This window comes from Melanotaenia boesemani, chromosome 21 (genome assembly GCF_017639745.1).
Source record: "Melanotaenia boesemani isolate fMelBoe1 chromosome 21, fMelBoe1.pri, whole genome shotgun sequence".
NCBI lineage: Eukaryota > Metazoa > Chordata > Actinopteri > Atheriniformes > Melanotaeniidae > Melanotaenia > Melanotaenia boesemani.
In genome coordinates this window covers 19,476,069-19,500,335 of record NC_055702.1, presented here as the reverse complement: position 1 = coordinate 19,500,335, position 24,267 = coordinate 19,476,069, and the positions used below count along the sequence as shown (strand labels likewise).

Sequence of the window (24,267 nt, the reverse complement as noted above, 5' to 3'; positions counted from 1 at the left end):
GTCATTGAGATAATTTATAGCCTGAAAAAAGTTTTTAACCCTCTTGGCTCAGTGGCAACATGCATTAAAAATTACCTCATCATTATCAAACATGCTTTCAACTGATTGAATAAGAAGAAATGTCTGTTTCCATTTACTTTAGAAAACACCATTAACTTGACATCAATCCAGTATCTTCTATGATTGTGGAAATTTATTTAAGTTGAAAAAATTAAACCTAAAAAAGTAGAAAACTACAAAAAATTATTAGAATACCAGAAAGCAATACAAATGACTAAATGAATCAAACTCAACCTGAATTAAAAGCTAAGGAGTAAATATGGGTTTTTAAATGAGCTTTAAAAATGGACTGGCAGCCAGTGCAGAGAAACTAAAATTGGTCTCAAGTTTCAACAAGATGGAAATGGAAAATATCCCTGGGCAAAAATGAACAGACCTAAAGTTAAAGTGCCATTTTAGGTACTTTAAGGCAAGGCAAATTTATTTGTATAACACATTTCATGTACAAGACAATTCAAAGTGCTTTACATAAAAAATTTCAGCAGGGTGCAGAAAGCAATACAAGTGCATTAAAAAAACAAAGATTAAAAGAAATGCAATTACTGAAATAAAAACAGAACGAAGAAGCTAAAATAAAATGGATAAAATGTAAGAAATAAAATTCCAGTGTGGGGAAAGACAATATTAAAACATGATTCCATCCTAAAAGAACCAGATGCAGATTTTGACTTCTAAATAAAAACTAGTGAAATGCAGCAGCGAACAGGTGGGTCTTCAACCTGGATTGTGTGTTTCAGCTGATCTGAGGCTTTCTGGGAGTTTGTTCCAGACATGTGAAGCATAGAAGCTGAATGCAGCTTCTCCATGTCTGGTTCTGACTCTGGGAGTGGCTAGGAAACATGATCCAGAAGACCTGAGGGTTCTGGTAGGTTCATACTGGGTCAAGAGGACCTCAGAGCTGGACTGATGTGGTCCACTTTCTTGGTCTTAGTGAGGACTCGAGCAGCAGAGTTCTGAATCAGCTGCAGGTGTCTAATTGATTTTTTACGTAGAACCTGTAAAAACACTTTTAGAATAATCAGGCCGACTAAAGATGAAAGCATGGGCTAGTTTTTCCATGTACTTTAACTAACAGCTCTGACTGTTCTTGGATTAAGAGTGTACAAGATGTTACAGTACTTTTAACTTTTAAAATGTTTTCGTCCACACTTGTTATTAATAGGCATTAATATCTGATGGTAAGCCAGGGTGGGATCAGCCAGTGGAAACTTCTTGTGTTTCATTTTCAGTCTGGTCATGGAGCAGAGGAGAAAATCTCCTGCTCTGATGCAGCTGGTAGCTGGGACTGCTGCTGCGTGATGACGAGGCTCTGTGAGTGAATGAACTATACTGTGTGTATGGCGAAGCATTGCAGGGACCTTTGTCTCTGTAGGTGCGAGTCCTTGGTCTGTATTTGGCCTTCCTTAGCCTGTTCATTTAAACTCCTCTTTATGTAGGGTCCACAGGTCTGGCAAAGAGCCATCCAACATTCTTGTGCCAGCTGTCCATTCCTTGCTGCTTCACTGTGTAAATTAGCAGCCTCTCCACACAAGTGTATTACAAAAATAATCCAGAAATACCATGCTGCATGCTTGGGTGCTCCCCTGTACCACCCCAGTTCCAAAAAAGTTTAGATATGTGCGATATGTAAAAACAGAATGCAATGATTTGCAAAACTTAAACATACACTCTTTAAAAAAGCATAACCATGTAACTCAAAGTCAGTCATACTTTTGGGATATCACTGTCCAGTTAGGAAGCAACACTTATTGCAGTTAATTTTACCTGCTGTTTGAACATGGAACAGACAACAGGTGGAAATGAGAGGCAGTTGGCAAGACAGCCACTATAAAGAAGTGGTCCTGCAGTTGGTGGCCACAGACCATTTTCCTGTCTTTGTCCTTTCTGACTGACCTTTAATCAAGTTTGAATTTTGCCAGTGCACATGAGGTAACATGGGGCGGTGTGTGCAACCCACAGAAGTTGCTCAGGTAGTGCAGCTCATCCAAGATGGAACATCAGTGCACACTGTGGTAAGAAGGTTTGCTGTATCTCCCAGACATGTTGCTGCCATCTTGAATTTGATGATGGCAATATGTCAAAAAAGTTGGAACAGGGTGATGTTTATTGTGTCTGTGGAGAAATGATGGGCGGGGACCAGTAGTTATGTGTTTTAGAAGAGGAATTTTGTCCCAATCTTGTCTGATACAGGATTCTAGCTGCTTAACAGTCCTGGGATTTTGTTGCCTGATTTTCATTTCATGACACGCCAGATGGTTTTTAAATTGGCCTAGGTTGCTGGCAGGCCAGTTCTGCACCCAAAGTCTTCTCCCATTAAGCCATGAAATTGTGATGGATGCAGTATGTGGATTGTCTTGAAATGCAAGGCCTTCCCTGAAAGCCTGAAAGGGAGCTGATGTTGCTCTAAAACACTTCTGTGCTTTTTAGCATTAATGGAGTCTTCAGAGATGTGTAAGCTGCCCACACCATCAGCACTAATTCAACCCCATACCATCAGAGATGCAGGCTTTTGAACTACTGATAACAAGCTGAATGGATCGTCTCCTCTTTAGTCCACAGGACGTCATCCATGGTTTTCAAAAAGCATTTCAAACTTTGATTCATCTGACCACAGAACAGTTTTCCACTTTGCCTCAGACCAAAAGAGCTTTGGTCCAGAGAAGATGGAGGCCTTTTGTATTCACATTTGATTTCTTCTTTTCAGGAAGTGTTGCTAAGCCCATGCAGTGATTTCCAATAAAGAATCATGTCTGGTTTTAATGTACTGTTTCCTGAGGGTTTCCAAAATTTATGAGTATCTAGTTCTGAGCTTCGGTTTTGTCCTTGTGCCCAGAGATTCCTCCTTACTCTTAAAAGCTATTGAGATGATATTATACACTATAGATGATGGGATCTTCAAAGTGTGTTCAGCATTTTTTTAAAATTGTACCATAATTTTTAGATGGAGACTGGTGAACCTCTGTTTATCTTTACATCTGAGAGGCACTGCTTCTTTAAATTTCTCCTTTTATACCTGGGCATGTTACTGACCTCTTCCCAATTAACCTAGTTAGTTGTCAAATGCCCCTTCAGTTGGTCATTTGTACCAGTTACTTTTTAAGCCCTTTGTTGACACTGTTGCCTCACTTTTTTGCGTGTTCCTGCCATAAAATTTAAAATGAGCCAATATTTTCTATGTAATGGTAAAATGTCTCAGTTTCAACATGTTATATGGTGTTTATGTTCTTTTGGAAACAAAATCTGGTTTTATGTGGAATAAAAATCCTTGTGTTTTGTTTTTTCTTTTTTTTTTTTTAAACACTTCACACAGCATCCAAAACTTTTTTGGACTTGTTGTTCAGTGTTGACTTATGCCAATTCATCAGATAAAAGCCAGCTGTTGGAACACTCTCCTCGTACATGCATCCCTAACATGAGAAAAGGATTTTTTTTTTCCCCTTTCAGTTGTTCACTGAAATGAATGCGTCATGTTGGGTTATTTTTGTTCTTTCAGGACATGTCCAGACATGTTTCACTTAGGAACCAATAAACAAACCCAGCCACCCCCGTCTCTCTTTCCTCCCTGTCCGTCCAACTTATTATTGGGATTCCCTAACCAGTGACGTGTCATGAGATTGACAAAGTGTTGACCTCATCACATAGCAAGAGGAAAACACACCCCTGCTGTTTTTGGCCAAGGTTTAAACACTCCTCTGCATGTTATGTGTGTGTGATCTTTTGTGTCTGACCACTTTCTTTATTACAATAAAAGGAAGACAAAAACTGCCAAGTTATCCAAACATAACCCAAGCTGGTACTTTGGCCTTGTTAGAGCAGGGAGAGACGGGTCCACTGAATGTGGTTGTGCCAGGAACAGCTGTCTATAACCTGTGGTTGTGATGTAGCATACCTTAGCATGCGTTTGGCAAGTTTGTATATAACCCAGCTGTTTTGGGAATGCCTGGGGCCATTATGGGTCGGGAATGACGTAAGAACGTGAGAACAGAGTTAGGGAAAGGAGAAAGGAGGGGGCAGAGTACATAGGCGGATATCTGCTGTGGAATTCCTGAGTTCTGACTCCAGTCTGTTTTTGGAACACAATTGTCTGGTATTTGGTTGGTCCTCCCTCTGCATTTTTCTTCTTCCATTTCTCTCAAGTTTCCCTCTGGACCTCAGTGTTCCCATTTATATTTGGAGCATTGTTTGTTTCCATTAATAAGTAGATCTTTTTCTAATTGTCATTTTTCTGATTTTTATATTAAAATGAAGTTGCAAAAATTGCATGTGACCTGTTGGGACTTCCTTACATGTGTCTCCAATCCATTCTTTGTTTAGTCTAACTATGTTGGCTAGGCTTGAAAGTAACTTGTAATCATCAGTTCTTTTCAGGGGTTAGTGACAGTTGGCCTTTTGCCTCTGACTGTCCCAGTCATACACCTGGAACGATGGGGACAGGGAATTCTCATCCTGCAGAGCTCCAGCTGGCCTCTGTTCTTTAGCCTGAATGGCTGTGACTTCAGTCAATGACGGTATTATATGTTGTCAGCCTAAAAAGCACAGAGTTGGTCTGTGTTGTCAGACTAGTAGACAGGAGAAAGCCTGTGTTTTTTTTCTTTTTCAACCCAAAGAATCCCTCGTTCATGGCCACAGCTCAGTGACCGTCGCTATGAAGACGCTTCCGATGAATTATATGCTTCACAGATAACATTCCAGCGTCTGTGGGGACAAGCATTATCAATCATGCTTGACCTTTGACCCCTGGCCTCTACAAGGCTGCCACAAATCAGGCATGGTGCACAGAGCTGCTCCACATTACTCATCAACTATGCATATGCAGCTCGGTGTTGGTTTATAGAAACAATTAATGATACTATTCACATCGAGCAACAGTTAAGTGATAATGTGCAACAATCTGTGTTTACTTGTTCTTTTTATTTGCGAGATTTTGTTGATGCAGATAAAGAGTGATGAAAATTGAAAACTTGTGAGAGAATAAATGTGTTGGATGCGGCATGTTCTTACATTTGCTCAACATGTTTTCCTTCATATCTTGTGCACAGATTGAACGGCGCATGGAGTTGGTGCGCGTGGTGTCCCACAACACACACAAAAAGATGGTGTCATGCTTACAGGGACATATTGGTGCAGATGCGGAGAAGAGACATGTGAGTCACCAAACTAGTTATTGTAAAACCTTCTTTTATTTATCTAAATGTGTAAAAATGACATTTTTTGATCTCATATCTCACATAAGGTTGTGTTCACATTGTAGTACAAATGATTTGGAGGTGTCACCAGTAAGCCAGAATGCTCCATGATTTCTCTTTTGTTTTGTTTCTTACCCTACACCACCCAAAACGCACTACAGTCCGTACCACGCCTTTATACAGGAAATGGTCAGGTAAAAACACTTACTCAGTTTCTCTCGGTCCTCTGGACGACCTGCTTCACTTCCCATTTCAGCATCTGTCATCTTAATTCGCTCTGCATGACATTTTGCCTCAGCCTGTGGGGTTCACTGGATTAAAAACAGGATGTTCAACACACATCATTGTTTTTGCACAAATCCAAACAGTAAAAGTCGGTTCCGGCTTTGTCATTTGATAGATGTCTCACTTCCTCAGTCCGCATCTTAAAATCCCATTTAACATCTGTACTTTCCTCCCTTGCTCAGAGAACTCTCTTCCTCTTTGAATGAATGTACTGTTGATCTGTTCAGTGGAAGCCCCTTGATGACGTTTCCATAGGCTTAAACATGAAATGATGAAGTTTGTATGTAGTTTGCATGTTGATGGAATACTAATCCTTGTCTGTATCTGTTCCCCTCACCACATATACAGAAAAAGCTTCCTCTCACATCGCTATCCCAGGCAATGGTGGAAGGAGGAAGCCAGCTGGGCGAAGACTCCTTGATAGGGTGGGTTTATGCCTGATTGACGCTTATGACATCCAGTCTTACCACTAAAACTGTTGCTATATGGAGCAGATGCACCCTGGAGAGTGTGAAATATGAGGCCATGCATTCAGGGCAAGCGTACTGCTCAGTTTTGTTTTTGTGTCTGGGACTTTCTGCAGTTCCCTTCCTCAGGAGGGAAGACTGTGCGTTGCGACAAGACAAGCACGCAAAGCTGGACTAGTTTGGGATCTAGAAAGTGAATGTCTCTAGATTTGCACTGCAGCTATGTGTCTGTCTGGTCATAAAAAGGAAGGGAAAGTACGGCAGTTGGTCTATAATGCATTAATGTTTTTTTTTCATATATTGTTTCCTCTTTTCTATATTTAAGGCTTAAAGGTTTTATAACTGGAAAAGCTGTGGCCCAAAACCCCCCAAAACAATCACAGATCAGCTGTCATCAAGCCTGTGTGTGCTTCTGGCTTTTGGCAACTAGAAATTATGACATCACATTGACCTTATTTTTGCTCTGTTAATTTTGACTGGGTCAGGCGATGAGCTGGTAACGCAGACTGTTGTCTGCCTGTGTTGCTGCATTACAGTACAATGTGTCAAGAAGATGAGGGATTACATTATAGTACTGATGTGATAAAAACAAATAAGTGAGTCAGTTTTGGATTTTAACACCTGCTTTTCTCTCTTTGTGTTGCCATGTGTGTTAACAGGAAGATGATGGAAGTGTGTGGAGAAGCTGAGAATCGTCTGGCGTCAGAGCTGATGCAACATGAGCTGCAGATAGAGAAGGACGTTCTGGATCCACTCAGCCAGCTTGCAGAGGTCAGAAACACAGCAGTTGTCTGTTAACTAAATTTAATAAAACATTGAGGGTTTGAAGCATTCATCACATGTCTACTTTGCTTTGTTTTGTTAAAATACTTGTGAAAAAGATTACATTTTCTCTTGGGTTAAGGCTGCCCAGTTACATTTGAGCAAGAGCTTTTGAATAAAAGACACCTAACCTTAAACCTTTAAAGTTCAAACTAAGAAAAACAGCAAATTTTTCTATTTTTTAGTTTTTTTTTTTTTCATTTCCAACAATAATGTAAATTATTTTTTTAACAAACGGTTGTGATAACAGTTAATAATACAATAAAAATACTTACATGGTCAAAACTTAAACAGTTAATAGGATAATCAACACTTACTTTTGGCATTAAATACCCAAACCAAGTGATAGAGATAGCTCAGGCAGGTTTACTCCACTTTAATAAGATTCATTATAGTCAGTGAAAATTTGTTTTACCAAATGTTTAAGCAGGCAGTTAAAGGGTTAAAAGTGGGTTGTGTGTGGACTGTTTTATGTTATTCAGTCATGTAAGCTTGTAAGGATTCCAGCCCTTGTCATTATGCATTTAGATGTCATGCTGTGATCATATTGGTCTATTAAATGTCACTAAATATGTTGGAATCAAAGGTAATTTGAAATGGTAAAATGTGCTTCTGTTATTTTACTAGTGATGAATCAGTGGATAATTACTTGTAAAAGGTATTGTTGCTCCACTATGTAAAGCTTGCTCACGCTGATTGTTCATTTTAGGTTGAAATTCCCAACATCCTAAAGCAGAGGAAACAGCTGGCCAAGATGGTGCTGGACTATGATTCTGCCAGAGCGAGGTTAATTTTTAGCTCATTGTTTGGACACTTGCACTTTATCTACCTATGGCTAAATGAATTTAAAACTAAAAACAAATCAACTAGCAATTTTATTTTTATTACTTCACTCACAGACCTAATTCTGTCTGTTTTGTTTCTGTGATTCATAATTGTTCTCCATTTTCCATTTTTCTTCCTTATACCTTCATATTTAGGTGGTTGCAGGCAACCAAATCAATAATCTCAGGAACAAATACACAAGCACTGACAGCAAAGGCTGATCTACTCAAAGAGGAGGTGGATGAAGCTATGAACAAAGTGGAGCTTTGCAAGGTAACCAGCACAATTACAAATGGTACACAGACTTTTATATGGAACCATATGGCTTCATTTTGCTTGTTTATAGAAGAACACTTATAACCTTATAAAAGTTCATTTATGCCATCAGATGTAGATCACAAGCTTTCAATGGGTGTAGAATGTATTTATTGCTTTTTATGCTCACATCCGTGCCTATCAGACTGAGAGAAAAACTAGGCTGTTTCCTGGCAGGCTGAATGATTTTTATGGGCCTCTGTTAGCTAAGAAAAAAACCAAACTGAAACACTCAACAGGGAAGAGAATCATCACAGCGATGTCTGCGTTTTCAGAGACCCTTGGGCCCTCTGAGCCAGAACGCTGACACAAGCAAATGACTGAAAATGCCCCGTCAGCTCTGTGCGTGTGTGCGTGTGTTTACATCTATTGAACTTAGTCACTGGTGAGCTTTTGTGTGCACTGGCTGCATGATGTGTTTTCTGTCCAGGATGTACAGAGCTGCGTGCTTCCTCGTCACCTCCACAGTCTTCAGTCCTGCTAACAGCAGGAAGATTTATGACTCTTGTAAACATAAGTTGATCTTTGACGCCAATCCTGCCTCTTAAAATATCTTAGTCTGAGGAATGATGCTGTGAATTGCAGATAAAGATATTTAATAAGGGGTTAGAGCAGTTTTTCTAATTTACTGTGACTTGGTGTAAGTTGGTATGAAAATGTTTATTTTAACTCTGTTTGTGTCTAACAGGATCAACTTGCTGCAGACATGTACAGTTTTTTCTCAAAAGAAGGCGACTATGCCCACTACTTCATCACTGTGAGTGCAATGTGTCAAGTTAAAAAAAAATGTTGTTGCACAAGTTCAAGTGGGAATGTTCACAGCTGTGGACTTACAAGGCAGCAGCGTCTTGGTTTGCCATCTTATTTGTCATGCTGTCTTGTACTTTACTGTGTGTCTTATTCTACTTAGCTCATTTATCTGTGTTTCTGCAGCTCTTAGAAGCTCAGGCTGATTACCACAGAAAGTCTCTCACTGTTCTGGAGAGTGTCCTGCCAACCATTCAGGCTCAGCAAGGTATAATGTGTGCAAACACGGCTTCAACACACACTTTACACAAAATAGTGCATATGTGCATGTGTGAGCCCCTTCAGGTCTGGAAATTTGGTTTCCTGATAATTAGCTGCAGGGAAAATGCAGTTTTCTTAATTTTTAGTTCAGTTACCCCAATTGTAAAAGATGTTTAAGGGCATGAATGAGGCTCTGTGTAAATAACAATATTTTTTTCTACCACGTTCCCCTATGTGTTCCTCCAAACACATTGTCTCCCCTTCAGGGTTTTTTTTTTCTGTCTTACTTTGTAAAATTCAGCTGTGTCTTGTTCGATGAGCTTGTTTTCTTTGCTCTAAACACATGTGGTCCAAAACCAGACAAGCCTGGTCTCCCAGCATGTGGCGATGACTCACCAACCACACACTCACTCCAACCCTTTCTCACATCACACCCACCTGGGATTTGCAACCCTTCTTCCCTTCTGTCTTGCACATGAGCTCGGACACACAGTCATAAACACAGAAAGATGGCTGCAGAGTCTCTTCTGCTCTCTGGGAGCGTGTGGTTGTTATTTGGCAGCATCCTGTAGGGGGAGTTAGGACTGGTTTTGTTTTTTTTTTGTTTTTTTGTTTCTTTTTTTATCCTTAAATGTGCAATTCAAACCAACATCAGGCCTGTCTTACACTAAATCCTATTACGACACTTGGCTTGTATTTCTTTCCACAAACATTCTTTCTTGTTATAATTTCTCTTTGTGTTTAGACTCATGGATGGAAAAGCCTGCATTTGGCACTGGGTTGGATGACCACCTGAAAAGGAGTGGAAGGGAGATCGCTCTGCCACTAGAAGCCTGTGTCATGATGCTTTTAGAGACTGGCATGAAGGAGGAGGTAAGAGATTAAGACAAAGACATTGTCCTCTGCTAGGGTGGCCAAATTTCCCAATTTGTGCGGGACAGTCCCGCATTTCCATTACTTTTCACACGTCCTGCAAATTGTTCTTAATAGGCTTCTGCATTGTTATTAGTCTTTTGGGATGTTTGTCAGAGTAATTTTTTCCATGTCACACGGCGGGAAATACGACGTGAAATGGCACAGAATATCAGAGAGTCACAAAAAAAACTGTGATGCTCAATAGGAGGCTTCCCAGTCAATGGGTATTTTCCTGGTAAAGCACATGACATAGACAAGGTAACAGCTTTTACCACACTGTGCAATGCTCCCAGTCATACAGGTCAGAAGACTGTGGAAATTGATATCTGTCATGTTTCCAGACTCTTGAGATGGAAAAGAAAATGTAATGTGGTCGTACAAAGACAGCATCCATTTGCACCTGCCTCTGTAGAGATCTGTTAAAGAGAATTAAAATCGCCAGTGTGTCAAGATTTCCCAAGTGACAAAAGCCCACATGCCATGTTTTTGCTTCAGATGCATCAGATGTATCTAATCATGGCACAACTAAACTGTTCCCAATGCCTATGAGATATTGGAAACCAGAGCTGGGTTTGAAAAGCATGACCCTTGACTTCCACCATATCCCAAAGCTGCTCTGTTGGGTTGAGATCTGGTGACTGTGGAGGCCGTTGGAGGACAGTGTCTTGTTCAAGAAGACATTTGGAGATGATTTAAGCTTTGACATGGTGCATTATCCTGCTGGAAGTAGCCATCAGAAGATGCTACACTGTGGTCATGAAGGGATGGACGTGGTCAGTTGCAATACTCAAATAGGCTGAGTCTCACCAGCAGATTACCAGCCTTAACCGTTAATATAGGGCAGGGTGGATCCATGTTTTTATGTTGTTTCCACCAAATTCTAACTCTACCATCTGCATGTTGCAGCTGAATAGAGATTCCTCAGATCAGAAAACATTTTTAATTTCATTTGTCCAGTGTTGGTGAGTCTCTGTGAATTGTAGCCTCAGTTTCCTGTTCTTAGCCGACAGGAGGCACCTGGTGGAGTCTTCTGCTGCTGTAGCCCATCTGCTTCAAGGTTGAACCTGCTTTGTGTTTAAAGATGGTATTCTGCATAACTTGGTTGGAACCAGTGGTTAGTTGTGTTACTGTTGTATTTCTATCATCATCTTTTTATTCTTTACATCGTCGATAAAGCACTTTTATTCTTTGGTTTTTAACCCAGTGTGAGTTTGACATAGTTTTTACTGTCTTCAGATTGTATTGTATCCCCTTTGTTTCTAGTGTTTATGTCAATTACTTCTGTCCTGTGTTTTACCTGTTGTGCAGCACTTTGGTCAACCATGTGTTGTATTTTGAAAGTGCTATATAAATAAAAATGGTATGGTATGGTCTGCCCATTGTCCTCTGACCTCATTTTCATCCAGACAACAGCTGCTCACTGGATTTTTCTCTCTTTCAAACCATTATCTGTAAACTCTAGAGATGGTTGTGTGTGAAAATCCCAGTGTATCATCACCTAATATAGTGACCAGTGAGTGTAGATTGTTGGGGTAAAGTTTAGGGCATGCACTGCCTTGGTGCTGTGCACATCTTTGCAGGTGAAATGCAGATAATTACCTGTTTTGCTTCCTGTTGCTTCCTTGAGGGAACATCACAAACAAGACAACCTTGAACGTAGATCACTTTGTTGTGTGCTTGTGCAGTTGTTAGTTTTTAACTTTGCTATGTGAAAGGAAGGATAGAGGTCAAAGTGAACAAAGAACGGTTTTGTAGTGGAGTTAAAGACAAGGTTAGAAATGATTAAAGTCATACAGTACAGTCATTGTCTGGCCTTTTCATCAGTGGGTCTTTGAACTTAATTGTTTTGTCTACTTTTTTTCCCCCTCTTTGTGGTGATTTTGTTGTGATATCTTTTGTGGTTGTCCGCTGTCCAGTTCAAACTTTGAACCAATCAACTCTCGACCTTAACAGGTTGTCATTGCTGAAGGATAATGCATTAATGATTTCTCTGTAGCTGCTCTGGTGGCTGTATTCTGGGTAATCCTTCACTCTGTGTGGGGTGAAAGCCATGCATAGAGAAAACCTGCAAACCATAAATTAAACTGTTACTCCAAATCCTTTCCATTATATTTTGGTTGCTTCAATTTTCTTGGTAGACTGCTCACTGTTAGAAATACAGGATTGCTACGTGATGATGAAGAAATGCTTATCTCCATATGAGCTGATGCAGTTTCTGTTAGCTGACTTGTAACTTCAGCAGAAAAATATCTAGTCTTGAAAACTTCATTTAATTTTTAATCAAAGATGGGAAATTGCCAGGTTTTTGCTAGTTCACCTTCTCAAAAGTAAATATGACATAAAAAAAAATCCCTCGTAGAAAAAAACAATAAAATTTGAGTATTTGTTCAGAAGAAATGAGAAACAAAGTATTTTACAATATTTTAAAAAGCAAACCAGTCTCTAAATAATAAATTGGGGGATTCAGTCATTGGTAAAAGTTTTAAAGCTTTAATAAACTGATGTGTGTTCTTATTTATCATCCAATGTATGGACGTGGCCTTAATCATTTTTGATGACATTAATGTTGTCTGTTGTGTTTTACGTGTTTGTTGGCTAATGTCTAGAATACAGGAGGGTGTTTTGCTGCCATTATATAACTTGTGAGCAGCAGTGAAAAGCTATGACAAGAATTAGATATGATAGGCCCAAGAAATATATAGGCCACTTTATTAGGTTCACCTTGCTATTGTGTACTGTGTTGGACCCAGTTTGCCTTCAGAACTGTCTTGATTCTTCATGGCATAGATTCAACAAGGTGTTTGAAACATTCCTCAGAGATTTTGCTCCATATTGACATGACGGCATCACACAGTTGCTGCAGATTTGTCAGCTGCATCCATGATGAGAATCTCACGTTACACCACACCTCAAAGCTGCTCTGTTGGATTGAGGTCTGGTGACTGTGGAGGCCATTGGAGGACAGTGTCATGTTCAAGAAGACATTTGGAGATGATTTAAGCTTTGTGACATGGTGCATTATCCTGTTGGAAGTAGCCATTATAAGATGCTACATTGTGGTCATAAAGGGATGGACATGGTCAGCAACAATACTCGGGTAGACTGTGGTGTTTAAAAGATGCTCAGTTGGTACTAAGAGGTCCAAATTGTGGCAAGAAAATATCACACATTTTACTTCACTAGCAGCCAGAACTGTTGAGACTTGGCAGGATGGATTTATGCTTTGAAGTTGTTTCCACCAAATTCTGAGCCTATCATCTGAATGTTGCAGCTGAAATGGAGTCTCATCAGATCAGGCAATATTTTTTCATCATCATCTTCTGTTCTTAGCTGACAGGAGTGGCACCTGGTGTGATCTTCTACTGCTGTAGCCCATCTGCTTCAAGGTTGAACCTGCTTTATACATTCAGAGATGGTATTCTGCATACCTTGGTTGTAACCAGTGGTTATTTGAGTTACTATTGTCTTTGTATCATCTCAAACAGACAGCAATTTAAAAGATGCCGTACAGACAAACAGAGCTGTAACACAGTGTGGTTTCTCAGTGCTGGGTAGTGGCGGCTCCATGTATGTACATAATGAACATCAATCAGGATCAGTGTGCTATCAAAACGAGGCAGAAGCACAATGTTTTAAGGTTGGAAAGTTATGTAGTGTTGTTTGAAGTTGCTAAAACTCATCAAAAGCAATTTTGACTCTGAATGAAACACATACTCTTTGCTGAAGTAACCTGGTTTTCGTGGTCTGACCCACGGAAGAAGAAATGCCAGAGTGTCTCATTAGAAGCTCCCCAAAGCAGCAGCTTTGCTTATCAGCTGGAGTGGTGGCTGAAATAATTGAAACTAAGCTGTAAATTGTTTGTACACATAAACACATTAAGAGTCGAGGAGATGGACAAACAAACTGTAAAGAGCAGCTTCTTATTTTCTTTAGTGCTTTTTTCTAGAAACATGGCCAGCCATTATGGTGCAGTGATGATTTATGAAATGTTTGTATCTCCTCCCTGAATTAAATTTAGAATACAATACAATGCATTTTCCTGTCTATAAATCTTTTTTTTTTTTTCTTCTTTTTGTGCGTCGATGTTGAGAGAAGGGGAAAAATGGTAGAGTGTGTGCAAGTGTTAACAGCAACACACGTTTTTTGTTGCTCTTTTCATTCCCTGGTGAGTCCAGTCTGTGTCATTATGGTCTGAAGGCGGCCTTTGTTTATGTGTCAAAGTAAAGAGCTGGCTGTGCCGAGACTGGAGGGTGTGTTTGTTTGCCTGCTTTAAGGTTTCATTGTGTGCAGCTGGCAGAGGGAGTTTATAGAGTGGATTTATAGAGTCTATCTGTAATTCTGTGAAAGGAAAGTGAATGTTTGACTGTGTGCACGTTAAATGTCTACATGCTTCTTCGCCATTGATACTGATGTTCTCTGTCATTCATCTGTCTGTGTGTGTCAGGGTTTATTTAGGATTGCAGCAGGGGCGTCCAAGCTAAAGAAGCTAAAGGCAGCATTGGACTGTTCCACTTCACAACTGGAAGAGTTCTACTCTGATCCCCATGCTGTCGCTGGTATGTCCTGTAGGGTTGTAACAATACACAGATCAATAATCCAGTAGCATCAGTCCAAATTAATGAAATGATACTACAAAGTTTTTGTCCTCGAAGTGTCTCAAAAGAAAGCATGTGGTTTCAGGGGCACTGAAGTCCTACTTGAGGGAACTACCAGAACCTCTAATGACCTACCAACTTTATGATGAATGGATCCAGGCATCAAGGCAAGGCTTCTAATATCATCACTTCCCATTAAATGGATTTATCATTACACAGCAATAAGAAAGGCCATTTTGGTTTCTGTCTCTCATCTGTCTTCTATCTTTCCAGTGTGTCAGACCCAGACAAACGGCTGCAGGCACTCTGGGTTGTTTGTGATCAACTACCAAAGAGCAATAAAACCAACTTAAGGTTTGTTACTTAAACCTGCAACCAGAACATCAACTTCATCAATTAATCCTCTGAAATGTGACTACTACTTCTTTTTTTTTTTTATTTCCATGCAGGTATCTGGTAAAGTTTTTAGCCAAACTGGCTCAGGAGAGCGAAGTGAACAAAATGACTCCTAGCAACATTGCTATTGTCCTGGGACCCAATCTGCTTTGGGCCAAGACTGAAGGGTGAGAGACGTTAACATTGCTGAAGTACATTTCTAAAAATATAGTCCGTTATCTGAACTTGGCTCATTTGGGAAAGCTAATTTTTGCATGTCTACTCATTTCTTTCAAGGAGTCTGGCGGAGATGGCTGCAGCCACCTCTGTGCACGTGGTGGCCATTGTTGAGCCCATCATTCAGCATGCTGACTGGTTCTTTCCTGAGGGTAGGATCTGACTTCACTCTACAGCTGCTGCTTTCACCCTGACTTCTGAATTTTTAGTTGACAGCACAATCATACATGAGGGAATCAGGGTGAAGGCAGCTGATATTAACTGCCCAGTAGGACAGAAAATCAGCAGTAATCAAGCCTCCAAGGCTTAAGATAAAAATTGCTGCCATGTCTGTCCATGGTCAAGCTGCTTTTTTTGTTGTTTTTTTCCCTAAGGGGGTAGCTTGAAGGCTGCAGCTGTCATTCATTCCTCTTATGCAGCTTGTGTAGTGCTAAAACCACCTATTCCAAGACCTAAAGTATCTTTAGGTTTGTTTGCAGACACAATTAAAATGTCACTCGCATTCTTGTTTTCTTACATTTTGTACATTTTTTGAGCTACTAATTACATCATGCTTCAGCCCAAGCATTTCCCATTTGTCATGGTTTATAAGGCAGGTTATTCACAGCCACCCTCAACTCTCCCAGAGTTTCTTAAAGCGAGTCTTTGCACAGTTGCTGCAATGATTTATTAATCTGTGGTGCACATAAAGTGTAGAACATGGCTTAGGGGTGTCCCTCCCCCTTCTGGTTTGTGTTATAGTCCTTTTTGATCCTTGTCAGAATTAAGATGCAAGATTAAAATTTGACACCTCCTCTGTAGTTTGATATGTTAATTTTTCCAGTATGTGTTTGCAGTCTTGGTGGCAACATCTTCCTTGTCTCTTACCCATAAAATCTTGTGTTTCAGGGTGTTTTCCTGCATTTGGTTTGGATTATAAACAGTCCAGTAAAGCACATTATGCCTCACTTGGATGAAGACCAAGATCATGTGATCTTTGGTTGTTTTTTTTTTTAACCTTACTCTTACAAGTTCAATCGTAGGAGAAAGTCTCATCTACTGAAGTGTCATTGTGCAAGGCAGTAAAATGGGGCTGTATCACATTGTGTAACAGCAGTAACTTATTTTCTGTAGAAGGGTTAAAAAGCAATTCATCCTGGTTTCATGTAAAATGTGTTTTCAGCATGGAGTTCAGGCAGAGTTGCTTAGTACATTATAGTAAAAGTGGCTCTTTGTTCTTACAGATGTGGAGTTCAACGTGTCTGGCATGTTTGTAATGCCCACACCTGCATCCAACCACAATAATCACATAGATTATGACTGCAGCACCATTGAGAGGAAGAGACCTGGCAGTATGGTGGGACCAGAGAATGACACAACACGCAAAGACAAGTAATAACCCAGGGGTTGCTGAAAGCTGCTGAACATATTTCCTGCTTACTTGAACTGATTTCTTTTTCATTTTTAACTTTATTTCTCTTAATTTACCTTCTTATAGATTTTAGCCCAAATAATTCTCACAAATTCTCACAAATTCTCACAATTTCTCCATGTGGGGTTTGGTGATTCTGGTCAAATCTATGACTTTCAGATAAAGCTGCGGTGTTTTCTCTTTCTCTCCTTCACCTCTCCCTCCCTGTGTAGCACCTCTAACAAGCACTCGGACCACACCCTTCGTAGAGGCAGTAACACCTTAGGTAGAAAGCAGCACACCTCACCTGCCTTCCAGCCTCCTTTACCCCCTGTTGAGGCTCAAGCGCTGGGACATGTGGCTGGGCAGGTCGCTCAGCCCTTGGCCGAACCCCAGCTGCAAGCTCTACCAGGGGGTTCAGGGCCTGACACTTCCCAGCATAGCTTGGCACAGAGTCTGGCTGCTCTCGCTGCTGCTCAGCAGCTTCTAGCCCAGCACACAGAGGAGCTCAGGTAAGGAGGAGCTGCTTCACTGTGTCTCGGCTGATGGTGGAGAACGACACAGCATGCATTACTGCTCTTTTTATTGCTTGAAATGTAGAACAACATTTTTGTCCTCTCTTGTTAGTTTCATAAGTATAGATGATTCACTCGGATCCCACACACTCCATTTCTTATCTTGGTCATTTGGGGTCAGCTTGTTGTTTCTCTGTCAAAACCACAAGTTTTCTTACGCCACCACCAGTTGCAGCTATGCAGACTTGTCTGAAGTCGGCCCACAGAAACGGCTCGACAATAGCCTCTGTCATTCTGCTAACAGTCACACTCCAGGCCTCTCAGCTTCTCATCCCTCTGCTTTTCTCCCCAAATCACTGAAATCAGCAGGAACTTTGCACTAACTGGCTCAAACTGCTTTGGAAAGCCTGAACAGGCTGTTATACAGACACTGAAGGGTTTCTTTTATTCACTTGGTGAAAAGGACATTCATTTTTATACAGATGACACTGTTGAGTTTTATTCAGCTTTCTTTTAGTAATAGACACACTGTTAGAAAGGTAAATTTAGATAAAGATCCAGATTTAGCTTAATTAAAAACCATCAAATGTTCATGCTTTTGTGTAAGCTTGACCCAAAGGACACAATGAAGGTTTAAAACCTTTTTTCTTTTTCTCTGCAAAGCAACCCAAGGCTGCGTGATTCTACACCTGCTCCAACCCCTGTTTCTCAGAGGAATGGCTCTGGAGGAACTGGCCCGGCTGCAGGGCAGCTAGGGACTGGAGCCTCCGGGACTGGATCCATGGGGCCGAGTCCACACATGATGCGCCGAGGTAAGAGTGTGCATACTTTTTTTTTCAAGTCATAAGGTATCAGGAAGCAGTAAAGAGACCATGCTGTTTTTATCATTGCATGACTCAGTGTGTAGGTTAAGAAAAAATAATAAATTAGATAAAATATTTCACCAATAATGGCTCGATTTGTTGTGAATGTTCAGGTACCAAGAAACAGGCTCCTGCCCCACCCAAACCCACAAACCCTCCTCCCAGCCAGCCATGTAACTCTGTGAACAACACCAGTTCCTCTGGCCCTTCCCAGTCTATCAGCCCCACTCCCAGACCTCTGTCCAGCCACTCTCCCACCTCCCCCACCTCTACCACCTCACAGCCATGCATTACGCCCCGACGCCACTCCAGCAACCAGCCCCCAATCCACGCCCCCAGCCATCCACCTCCACAGCCCCCGACACAGGCCAGCCCTCCTCCGCCACAGCCTGTCTCTCTCAGCCAGCCCAGTGGGGACCAACAGGGCATGGAGCCATCACCTCCAGACACACCAACCCCTCCAGACACCCCTCCACCCTCAAATGCCACCCAGGACGTTGTCGCTCCACCATCGCCCTCCCCCTATCAGTCAAGCACGCTTCCCCGGCAGCGGCCCGTACCCAAACCTCGGAACAGACCCAGCATCCCGCCACCTCCTCAACCCACCACACCGAGCGGCGAGACAAACGGTATCTGCACGTCCGCTTACAAGATGATGGGTGGGTGTTATTTCTCAGTCGATGCATGTCTTATACGGTAACGTCCAATTTATTAACAGCTAAATACTAATGTGTTCTGTATCTAACAGTCTTGCATTGTGATGCCTCCACAGGTTAGACAAGCACTTGTGAGAGGTTTGTTGAAAACTGACACTTGAACTGTAGCACCTGCACTTTTTCTTTGCCTTAACAAATCATGGTAACCACCACAGTTCTATTATTTTGCCTGCTGCATCTGTCAGATGTCACTTTTTATTTTTCATAGCTCTGATGCAGGACTATACGGTGCTCTTTATCAGTGCCTTTTAGTCAGGGTCCCACTTCTAGTGTTTAATACTCAAACAGCATATTTGACTTCTATTACACTCACCGATGCCAGTTAATAGGTAAAAGATTAACATTAGTGCCCAGGTTAGTGTCACATGAAAGAAAAAGCTTAAATCACAGAGTTCTAAAAGGGAAACCACACTTTTGAAATGCAACACACATTTGGCTGCTTATGTATGTAGATAAAAAAATTTGTTGGTGATGAATCCTCATTTATATTAGACCACTGAAGATAGCCTGATGTCCCTTGTGCCCTGAAAAGCTCTGCTTTTTCTTACACCCTCAACAGAAACTACAAAAATGGTCAATTCAGACACTCATAAATTAACAGAAAAAGTATCTCCTAACTCACCACAGACGCTGCTGATTGCTGTATGATAAGCCATTAGTGGTGACCAGTCAGGATTTAGGAGACGGGAATTACTCCTAATATTAACCCCAGATCGATGGTGACCGAAGAATCTGGATTCAGAAAGGACATAGAAGTAGGACAACCAATTTGCTTGTGAACAAAGTGGACAAACTGGTGTGCCTTTTTGTTAATGTGTGTTTGTAGCAGAGAACCACTAGCTCTTATATTCACTGAGTGAGACCAGCCTATACAGATGTTTTGAGTAAAACTGGGCACATTCCTTCTTTGGAAGTCACTTTTATTGGTTTAAGTACACCTGATTTACAGGAGAAGTTTGGTGAGTTTGTGTTTCCAGTGCAGAACCGGAGTATTAAATGACATAAAAAAGTTCACCGTGGATACAACAGCCTAGCATCAGAGCTTTAATTCATCACATCTTCACTAAGCATCACTGAACTGTAACATCATCTGTGATATTGTACAGGTTTCACACTCAGAACGTAGTTTTCAAAGCCTACATGTTGGATAGACTCTGTTGTGTGTTTCTGAAACATGATGGCATTGTGTTTGTCTCTCATCTCACTGTTAAGGAGTTTTGAAAGGCAACATCCTTTCATAAAGCATGAGTAACTCTGACACGCATGTACCATGATGGGAATTTCCAGCTCTGTTGTAACAGTTCATATTACTCCACTTTCATGTTTTCCATCTGCTTTCACTGTTTGTTGCGCCGCTTCTCACAGTTGCTGAGTCCACGCCGCCACCTGCTGTCGAAACGACAGAGCAACTCCTTGTTGCCGACAGCAGTGCTGCTCTCTAAGCTCTGGAAAATATTACAGCCTGACGGCTGGCATTGCTGCAGCAGCTTTAAATGTTCTCAGGCTGCAGGAGGAGGCTGCATGTGTTTGTGATTACGGTCATCGTTTACATAATGTGGGCATGAAGAGAGTGTGATGTGATAGGATGTGTGTGGAGTTTTTAGTGTAAGTGCCTGTGAGCATGGAAAACATTTGCAATTCTTTGCTAACACAGATTAAAATGATTTTAGCAGATGCTGCTGTTTAAAAAAATAGTCTTTTGTTTGTAAGATTGTCTCCTCCCTGTGACTTACCCATCGTCTGGTTTGCTGTCTAGACCCGGCTATGTCATTCAAGGGGCTGAGTCGAACTTTGATCCCTGAGTTTGCTGTAGACCAGCAGCCAGTGATGACCTCCTCTTCTTCTTCTTCCTCCTCCCTGCCTCATCCCAAAGACTGTGACTTGGACACTGAGAGCACCGTCTTATAAGAAGATGACACTCTGTACCACTACTCCAGTACATCTCCTCTTCTAATGCACGCACCTCATCTGTAGCCTTCGTCTGAAAGATGAATCTCTGAAGAAAGACTTCTGTGTGAATGCTGCAGCTTCTGGCTCCCATCATGGAGGACACAGCGCCATGGCAACACAATAGGCACTTCAGCAGGATTTGTGGCTTGAAAACCAAAGTATGTGACCTAGCTAACATAAGTAGCAACATCACTTCACTTAAATTGAGATAGTTGGATTCCAGATCTTAAAAAGAAGTAGGATATGGAAGCTAAAAGTCAGCTGATCTGTAAAGAATTGATTGGAAACATTAATTTTCATAACCTACTGACCACAAAGGGCATTTTCACTCTTTTGTAATGAAAACAATCCAAATAATTGATTTGTAGTCCTTGTTGTAATCCATCTGATGTCCGTTGAGAGACAGATGTGTAACAGATCCGTCATCATTAGGGGAGTTATTTACAAAGGGGTTCTTCTCCGTGATGGCACAAAGTGCAGTTTGTGATGCAAAGCTGCAACGCTTCAACACAAGCCGCCTCCTCCATCTTCATTCTGCTTGCAAAAGAGGCTGCAGACAATCGATGACAAGAAGCAGAGTCCGATGACTGCCGCTTGGGTAGTCAGGTAGCCCCAAACGACTGACTTTGAAATCTGGTTTGAGGTGTTCCTTTTTTTTCTTTTCTTTTTCTCTTTATAATATGTTTAAAAATGGCCTTAGAAAAGGAAACAAAGATGGGAAGGGAAAAGTCAGCAGGTGAAGTAGAAACCAAAACAGTTGCTTAAAGTGTAGCTGGTGACTGCAGGTTTCCAGTCATCTCCAACACTTGATTTAGCCCCTTTTCCTCTTTTTCCTCTTATGTCTGCTCCATCGTTTTTCTCTTTTCACTCTTGTATTTATTTACCTGTTAGAGGAAAAAAAAATCACATACATTCCCTGTGGCTTGACATAATTATTGCAGTCTTTAAATGTAAAACATGCCTTACCGGTTCCTCCCAGAACTGCAAAATAAGCATTTAATATATTTACTGTACGGAGGATATACTTAGCTCCTAATACTACTGTATTTCTAAGAGGTTGTCATGGGAACAGTTGTGTTTTAAGGATGCGAGAAAGGCAGTTGGATCCTCTGCGATATAAATGGTGGATGGTTTGTGTATTGCTCCGTAAAAGTGTTTATTTAAATGTGTTTTGCTTGATGTCTCTGGGTTTTTTAAGCAGAAGTAGCAGGGTTGACCAACCTTTCAGTAGACAGTATTTTGCCTTTCTGTTCATTTATCTCAGTGTTTTCTCCGGTGTTTGCCGAGGCGTTACACACCACAGGTTATGTGTGAGTGAATGTAGAGAAAGGACAGTTTTTTTTTTTATTATTATTATTACCAACATCTTCAGTCTGAGCTTAAAGATGCAGAAACAGCTGATGTTGCACTTGCCCACATTCAGTGAGGGCTTTCTTGTGAACTGGTTGGGTTGTTTTTGTTTTATAGATATTTGTTTTTCTCTTTCCCACTGAGCTGAGAGCACATGCTGTCGTGAAATCTCAGTAGTGACGTGGTGTGAGATTTAGCTAATTCAGAGGATTTTAAAGAATTGCTTTATTGCATTTGCTTTGTTTGGCCTCAGACACAAACAAGAGTTCGGTTCAGTTGAGAGGAACCGAGCTGATATGGTACCAATGGAATAAGTCTCAGATGCTGCAGTTGCCTCGAAAATGAGTCGAGTTGTGTTTTTCAGAGACAAAGTATAAGAATCCCCTCATTTCTATATTTGCTCCTGTACCTCACTGCCTTATCCCTGTGCATCATGGGAACTTGTTTTTTTTATGCTCTCCCAGAGAAATGCTATTAAACAAATAATAATGCTGCATTTTCAAGCTCTGTAGTTTTGTATGTATGCTGTCTGGTGAGCTTAAAAATGGAATATAACCTGTAATATGAAGCTTGGTTATACCCCTTTTCCAAAGAGAATAAAGTATATGAAGAAACTAGTTTGTAGTTGATTTGTGTTTCATTGTTGAATGCACACTTTAAAAAAGTGTTTGTCTCCTTTATGATTTTATTTTATTTTTATTTATTTATTTTTTTGCATGTTTGTCACACTTAAATGTTTCAGATCATTAAACAAATTTTAATTAGTCAAAGACAACACAAGTAAACACAAAATGCAGTTTTTAAATTAAGGTTTTTATTGTTAAGGGAGACAAAAAAAAAAAAAAAAACAACCCTACATGGCCCTGTGTGAAAAAATTACCCTAATCTTCCACCCCTTAGAATGAATAAAGCTAGACATCACGCCGAGATCCAAAGAAATACAGGAACAAATGTGAAAGAAAGAAATGGAGATCTATGAATCTGGAAAAGGTTATAAAGCAATTTCTGAAGCCACAAATGTCCGACTGTCTGTTCGTGACCTCAAGCTGAAACGAACTTGGGTTCTGCAGCAGGACAATGATCCAAAAAAACACCAGCAAGTCCACCTCTGAATGGCTGAAGAAAAACAAAATGAAGACTTTAGAGTGGCCTAGTCAAAGTCCTGACCTGAATCTGATTGAGATGCTGTGGCTTAATGCTATAGGTTTGAATCTTTTTTTCTCCCTAAATAATAAAACCTTTATTAAAAACTACATTTTGTGTTTACTAATGTTGTCTTTGACAAATTTGTTTGATTATCTGAAACAACAAACAAAATAAGAAATTGGGAAGGGGGAAAACACAATTTTTACACCACTGTACCTGCCTAAATGTGCTAACTTAAAGTTAACACTGCTTGGTGCAGATCTGAGACGGAGCATCAGAGACTTCCACATTAAGAATACCTCTTGGAGCTATTTTTAAACACTCAGATTCCAAGATCATCAGCTCAAATAGCTGTTGGTGTGTACAAGTTAATGAGAAGTGTGTGTCTAGACTGCTCTCATTGGTCAGTCCATGAAGCCCCTCACTGGTTGGCTATAGTACCAGGCGACAGCGACAAAAATTGAACATTTTCCCTGTTTTCTTGTGTCGCATCGCAAGCCCCCGTGTGCACTTCTACATGAACGAGTGCAACATTTCACATGTACGAATGTCGCCTGTCGCTTGACTGGAGGAGGGCAGCGATTTTCGCCTTAATACGCAGGTTCCATAAGAAATGAACGGAGAAAGAGCGACGTCGTCTCCCGTGTGTCAAGCCCATAAGTATGGTAGTGGCAGAATCATGCTATGGGGATGGTTTGTTGCCAATGTAACAGAGAGATTACACTAATAAGATTGAGAGAAATGAGACAAACTATCTCAGGATTCTCCAGCACAACCTCAGCTGAGGTGGTGAAAACATGTGTTGCAACAAAACGCATCAAACCCAGTTGTGGGAAAGATGAAATGTGCCACAAAAAAAAAAAAAAAAAAAATCCAGTGAGCAGTAGTTGTCTGGATCAAAATGCCTTGTTGATCTTAGAGGAGAATGGATGGACTGGTTCCAGAGAAATGGCAGACAACAGTAACTCGAATAATCTGGTTACAACCAAAGTATACAGCATACCATCCCTGAATACATAAAGATGCCCAACCTTGAAGCAGATGAGGTTCAGCTGAAGAAAACCACACCAGGTGCCGCTCCTATCAGCTAAGAGCAGGAAACTGAGGCTACAATTCTAAGACTCATCAGAACTGGACAAAAGAAAATAGAAAAATGTTTCCTGGTCTGATGAGTCTCCACTTCAGCTCCACATTCAGATGGTAGAGTCAGAATTTGGTGTAAACAAATTAAAGCATGAATACATCCT

The 24,267-nt window shown here is 40.8% G+C and overlaps 1 protein-coding gene across 5 annotated transcripts in view; it reads left to right on the top strand.

Annotated features, from left to right (window-relative positions):
- Positions 1-22,491, top strand: part of arhgap17a (Rho GTPase activating protein 17a) — a 32,245-nt gene extending 9,754 nt beyond the window's left edge. For 2 of the 5 annotated variants that reach the window (XM_041973577.1, XM_041973576.1), the window contains 19 exons: positions 5,100-5,204; positions 5,408-5,440; positions 5,880-5,956; positions 6,658-6,769; positions 7,530-7,606; positions 7,801-7,918; positions 8,649-8,717; positions 8,894-8,975; positions 9,714-9,841; positions 14,328-14,439; positions 14,564-14,645; positions 14,752-14,832; positions 14,928-15,041; positions 15,151-15,242; positions 16,314-16,461; positions 16,714-16,992; positions 17,659-17,807; positions 17,972-18,517; positions 20,331-22,491. In XM_041973577.1, the coding sequence (XP_041829511.1) occupies positions 5,100-5,204; positions 5,408-5,440; positions 5,880-5,956; positions 6,658-6,769; positions 7,530-7,606; positions 7,801-7,918; positions 8,649-8,717; positions 8,894-8,975; positions 9,714-9,841; positions 14,328-14,439; positions 14,564-14,645; positions 14,752-14,832; positions 14,928-15,041; positions 15,151-15,242; positions 16,314-16,461; positions 16,714-16,992; positions 17,659-17,807; positions 17,972-18,517; positions 20,331-20,482 (2,556 nt within the window). In that variant the 3' untranslated portion in view covers positions 20,483-22,491. Of the gene's footprint in view, positions 1-5,099; positions 5,205-5,407; positions 5,441-5,879; positions 5,957-6,657; positions 6,770-7,529; positions 7,607-7,800; positions 7,919-8,648; positions 8,718-8,893; positions 8,976-9,713; positions 9,842-14,327; positions 14,440-14,563; positions 14,646-14,751; positions 14,833-14,927; positions 15,042-15,150; positions 15,243-16,313; positions 16,462-16,713; positions 16,993-17,658; positions 17,808-17,971; positions 18,518-18,630; positions 18,653-20,330 lie in introns of all 5 variants that reach the window. The other 3 variants (XM_041973579.1, XM_041973578.1, XM_041973580.1) reach the window with 3 other exon arrangements.
- Positions 22,492-24,267: the final 1,776 nt, after the last annotated feature.